This window comes from Oryctolagus cuniculus, chromosome 4, assembly GCF_964237555.1.
Source record: "Oryctolagus cuniculus chromosome 4, mOryCun1.1, whole genome shotgun sequence".
NCBI lineage: Eukaryota > Metazoa > Chordata > Mammalia > Lagomorpha > Leporidae > Oryctolagus > Oryctolagus cuniculus.
In genome coordinates, this window is record NC_091435.1 from 138,524,990 (window position 1) to 138,530,989 (window position 6,000).

General features: G+C 47.1%; 1 protein-coding gene across 1 annotated transcript in view; it reads left to right on the plus strand.

Moving 5' to 3' along the window:
* SLC9A9 (solute carrier family 9 member A9) overlaps positions 1-5,483 on the plus strand; it is a 612,515-nt gene extending 607,032 nt beyond the window's left edge. Inside the window, exons 15-16 of the mRNA XM_002716580.5 lie at positions 2,180-2,285; positions 3,872-5,483. Of these exons, the coding sequence (XP_002716626.2) occupies positions 2,180-2,285; positions 3,872-4,099 (334 nt within the window). The 3' untranslated portion in view covers positions 4,100-5,483. The remainder of the gene's footprint in view (positions 1-2,179; positions 2,286-3,871) is intronic.
* The last annotated feature ends 517 nt before the right edge of the window (positions 5,484-6,000 follow it).

The window sequence follows — 6,000 nt, forward strand, 5'->3', positions numbered from 1 at the left end:
ACTTTAAAAATAAGCAGCACATGAATAGTATCACAGCTGAAAACCACTCGTACACATGTCATCTCAGTTACTATTCATATCAGAGGCTGAGGCTCAGAGGGGGACCTAACCAGACCATGGCTTGTGTACTCCTGAGCTACAGTCAGGCAGAGCTGGCATTTATGTCTCAGCTCTTCTGAGCCAAAATCCCAGAGCCAGTCTAGAGGAGGTCCCAGTTGGTCCAGGCCTCATACTCACAAAAAGCTGCACGTTGAGATTTTATCTGTTACCTCCAATAGCATCAGCCACAGATGTAAAGAGGCACCTCCTGAGAATTAAACAAAGACAACATTCATTATGCAATGCTAAATGTGTGTTGTTTGTGTCACATTATCTGGGCATTTTGACGCTCTTATTTTTCAGTGTCTTGAGACTCTCAGTGGAAATCGCCCAGGCTCCTCTCAAACTCTCAGAGCCTCGTCAAATCTCTTCATTTTCCCCCGTGACATCTCTAACAATGTTGCTTACTTGCTGTCACTTTCCCATCTGAAAATAAAACTGATGAGATTTTCCTTGTTTTACAGTCCAGTTGTATGTCTATCTCACCCACTTCACCTCCCTCAAAACCTTGTTCATTGGCCCAGGCATGACATAAATCTTAGCGAGATCACATGTCCTCGTGTGCCCCAGTCTGAGAGCACCTGCCTGCGGCTCGCCTGCCCGTACTCGCCTGCATGGATGAGGTCTGAACGCGCTGCTCCCTACAGAACCCAGCTGGTCGCAACGCGTGACTCTACCCTGATAAATGAGCTTCTTCTACTGGCGCTGATGGTGGATTCAAAATAGCAAAGGGAGCCTTTGGATTATTTAAAATCATAATATCTCCAGGCCTCAGTTCCTTCATCCATAAAATGAAGAAAGTAACACCCTAATGAAAATTAATGGAAGATCATCAAGGGCTTCTCACAGCAAATGCAGGCTCTGAACTTTTCATTTCTTCCCTGCTCCTTAATTGGGCACAACGTCTGCCCATCTGAAAGAAGAGGCAGATTTTTCAGAGCCCCTTATGCACGTTGTAGTCACTCGCCTCACATCAGAATGAGGCCATCTTCATGGGCATCCCCTACTTGGCTCCAGCTGTGCTACCACATGACCGTAGCCAGGGGCACCCAGATTCCTGCCCCGCCCCGGGCACCCTCCTCCCTCTGTGCCCATAGGTGCTGTCCAGCTCCCGTAGAGTCATCTCCAGGCCCAGCTCCTGCCCTTGGCCCAGCTCACACCCCGGGTGGGGTGTGAGTGCAGATCTTCACAAGCCAACCAATGTTAACCGCTCCCCATTTTTTCCCTTTCCCTATTTATTGTAGCTTTTTAGAAAGTTGATGAGGTGAAATATTCTCCAGCAGAGGAAATAATATAAAGCTTAAAAGTCATTGCTGATGGAATGGTGAAATAATTCCACTACTTTTCTTTGAGCAAAATAATAATAATAATAAGGCAACCCGAGGTGACATCTGGGGATTCCATTATTGATAGGTTGGAGGGAAACATAATGGCTTTAGATGAACAGGTTTTCCTTTTAACTTGTTAGAGCACTTTGGGATAAAGAGATGAGAAAGACAGGTGCTACACAATAGAGCCAACCTGGCACCAGCTTATTTACATAATTTTGTATAGAAATGCATTGATGTATGAAGTATAAAGTGGCTGTGTTGAATGGTGAAAATATTTTGGAAAACAATCTATTTTCACTACCTATCTCTAAAATAACAGAACATTGTATGAAATACCTCTTGCTTCTTTGTGAAAATTATTGGTGGCTTAAGCTCATGTGTGTGTGCAGTTTTAAGAAAACACCATCTTTTATGCAATTGTTTTAGGTAATTCTTAAGAATGTGTCCTCTAAGTAAATGAGACATTGAGTGGAGGAGGGGACGGGAAGAAAAATATTTTTGTCTTTTTTATCCACCACGTGGTCTGCTCTTCATTTCTTCATGATTAAAGGCTATCAGGAGGGCTGGAGAGTGTGTGGAGCAAAGATTATAAACAGCAATTTTTGCAGGCCAAATTGCTTCCTAAATGAGGGAGTAGGAGATTGCAAGGGGAACATAGCTGTCTCTTTCACAGCATGCAAAGGTTTGTGCTGTGTGAGAAACTCAATCCTAACTCCCTTTTGACAAGTGTTCCTTAACAGGCCTCCTAGATATCTGAAACCGATTTTAACCCACGCGGGTCCTCCGCTGACCACAACGCTACCTGAGTGGTGCGGTCCAATTTCCAGGCTGCTCACCAGTCCTCAGGCCTATGGGGTAAGTAAATATCTCAGGAGGCGCCCAAGATCCTCAGGGCTCTTAAGCCTCGGCTGGAGGAAGAAGGGTTCTTAAAATTCATTGCCTCAACCAGCGCCGTGGCTCATTTGGTTAACCCTCCGCCTCCAGCGCCAGCATCCCATATGGGCACAGGCTTCTAGTCCCAGCTGCCCCTCTTCCAGTCCAGCTCTCTGCTGTGGCCCAGGAGTGCAGTGGAGGATGGCCCAAGTGCTTGGGCCACTGCACCCACATGGGATACCAGGAGGAAGTGCCTGGCTCCTGGCTTTGGATCAGCACAGCACCGGCTGTGGCAGCCACTTAGGGGGTGAACAAATGGAAGGAAGACCTTTCTCTCTGTCTCTTCTCTCTCTCACTCTCTAACTCTACCTGTCAAATAAATAAATAAAAAAAAAAAAATTCACTGCCCCAAGAAGCATTGCTCTTCTCTTAGCCGTTGTTGCTGATGTTGGCTTCTTCTTGTTTTTAAAATGCAATTTTTATTGTTACCAATACTCTTAACCATAAAATAAGCTTAGAAAATGTAAAAAAAAGTCATGTGTCCTTACAAACTGCTGCGTGTTGAGGTTTTGACGATTAGGGCTGCACTTTGTAGCTCAAGGGAGTGGAATAAAAATTGCTGAGAAGCAATTAGAAGCGTTAGCAGTGAGTCAGCGTGTCAGGGGATTGGAGAAGAGCAGAGTCGCAGAGCTGGAAGCACCGGGAGAGGTCGTCCAGCTGGCCGCCCCTGGCATGCCCAGGGAAGGCAGCGTCTCAGATGTACCCGGGCACAGCAGCCTAAAGTGAGTGCTCCCAATGTGGTCTCCAGGCCAGCAGCTGCGGCTTCACTTGGGAACTTGTTAGATGTGCACACCTCAGACACCAGGCTGAGCTAGGGCTCAGTAGTCTGCCTTTTAACAAGCTCTCCACTTGATCTTGGTACAAGCCAAAGTTGGGAAGCACCGCCATAAGGTCACCTTCCCAGGGCCCAGCTAGCAGTAATTGAGTGTGCCCTTCCCAAAGGCAGTGGAAGAGGAGTTGGGAAATTCATCCTTTCCCTCGAGGGAACCTCTGTAACAGGAGTGTTTCTAGTGGCCAGATCCAGTTAGTTTCTGGAGTTTTCCATCCTGATGACTTCCAACCCTTTCTAGCCTTGTGATTTTCATCCCAAGACACATGCCTAGAGGACATACTAGTAAGGTAAAATAAAATGGAATTTTGTGATATGGAGGATCAACATGAGAAATCGGCCCTACTCTGAGGTCACAGGTTGAGGCTAACCCCAAGCTCCTCTCAACCCTAGTGGCACCAGTGGGGGAAGCACATATCCATTGAATTTCCTTTGCACTCCCTCAACACAAGGAGCATGTGCACCTCCTATCGTGGGCCCAGAGACTCCTGTGGCTGAGTACGGTGTCAGGTCTTCAGAGCTGACTCAGGCAAACGCTTTACCACACGCATGGCAGAAACCAGCCAAGGCAAGACAGGGTGGTTAAGGAAGGGAAAGAAACATCCTCTTTTCATGCACTGTGAGACTGGTATTGTTTTTACCTTCAGCTTGAAGTGACCTCTCTCTCTTTCTAAACCAGGAACAGCTGAAAGAGGATGACGTGGAATGCATTGTCAACCAGGATGAACTAGCCATGAATTACCAGGAGCAAGGCTCCTCGCCGTGCAGTCCCCCTGCCAGGCTGGGTCTGGACCAGAAAGCTTCACCCCAGACTCCAAGCAAGGAGAACATTTATGAGGGAGACCTTGGCCTAGGAAGCTATGAACTCAAGCTTGAACAGACTCTGGGTCAATCCCAGATGAATTAATCGGCATGGAGAGTGCAGATGTCATCAGAAGCAATGCAAGGCCCACTGAGGAATTCAAGCCAAGTTGACAACACAGTGCAAGGGAGACGCTGAAAAATGTGTTAAGAACATAAATTGGAGAGAATTGAACCCTTGTCAAATGTATCCTCTCGTGTCTGTGGAAATGAGAATTTATTGTCATCCCTCTATATTATGCAACTGAATTTAATTGCTTGACAGCAGCCATTTTTATTACTGTAATGGGTGGGATATGGGGTGGGGGAGGGGTCGGGCTGCAGTAAGGATGAACCACATGTGCTAGGCCACAGGGGCTTCTACCCTGTAGGCAGCTCACTTGGATTCAGGATTCTACTCCATTCATCATGCAGAGTTCAAACATAAGAAGAGGTTCTAAGTGTAAAAATGTGGCTCCTCAGCTAAGGGAATGTCCAATTAGTTAGCAAGTGAAAAGTTTTATATTTCTGGGACTTGGCTCCCAATTGCTCGAAATGACCCCAGGGCTCCATGTAGAGCCCAGATCAGTGTTCCTCGCCTGAGCTGGGGAAGCTCCTGGTCTTGCTGGCCTCCTGTCCACACTGCTTTTCCCTGCGGCCAAAGGGGTTGCTAACAGCCCAGTGTGCCTTGAGCTTCCTGCACTGCCGCTGTCTGACCAGGGAAGGCCCCTTCCAGGGACAGCTGGTCTCTTTTCCCAAAACCATGTTGCACCAGAGGAATGGCCAACATGTCCTTGCTTGCATGTGAGCCACTTCTTAGCTGTGCAGGGTCCCCTGTGTACACTGGGTCATAGAATCCACACACATGTTGCTCCCCAGCAGGCAGGAGAATATTCCTGCATTCACAGCTGATCACGGCACCAGGGTAGACAAGCAAGGAAAAGAACTGACAATGCATAGAGCCCAAGGAGGACCAGCATTAGGGGCTCTGGACTTCTCCTTACAAGGCGTGGCTCATGGCCCACATTCCAGGGACCAACACAATAGCTTCTAATTCAGCTGCATGACCTGTGCCTTTCAAGCCATAAAGATACCTCAAGTCTAGCTTCTTTTGAAATGCAGATATTAAAGTGAGACTCAACAATGCAGGTGCCCAGGCTGTCCTGAGCTTTCGAGGGAGGTGGGGACCAATGTCTTCCTCAGGCCAGGGCTTAATAGTAAATAACATATGCTTTGCTGATCACTTGTTAGGCCTTAAATATTAACCCTGGTGGTGTCAGGCACACTGCTATCTATGTCAGTTTTCTTGTTTTCCAAACAGTAGAATCTGGGGCACAAATTGTTTTATACCCAGGAAGTATAACCTTGTCATTTCAGGTAAATATGGCAAGTGGTGAAGCATGAAGTTTTTCTAATTTGACTTAATCCTAATAAAATTTTATTATAAAGTATGGTTGCATTGGCAAATGCTTTATTTACGGGCATCTTCTCCATTCAGGTTAATAGGAAATTCTAAGCACTTATATGTGAAGTTAATGTAAAGGAGATGCAAGTGTCCTGTGGCCTGGTAGCAGACACAGAGACTTGCATGACAAGCCTTGAAGGAAATGAGTGGTGTTGGAGTGGAGAGGATCTTCCAGAGAAAGGAATCCTGAGTCAAGCAGAGCGGTGCAGCCTCCTCCTTCCCCACTGGAGGAGACTGGAATTCGTGGAGAGCCACGACAATTGAAGGAGGAGATAGTAGGGGGCAAAGGAAAGAGCAGAAGAAAGGAAGGATTCCTCTTATGTCTGCCCCTGTCCTGTGAAAGGCAGAGATGAGAATTAGTGTTTTCTTTGCCTTTGTGTAGAGAAAGACACCAAAGGGAAGATCCCCCCACCCCAGGAAGGGCAGACACTGGTGAGGGCACCAGTGGAGAGAAGGGAGAGAAATACCGCTTACCGGATGGGTGTGGGATAAGGGGGAAGGGC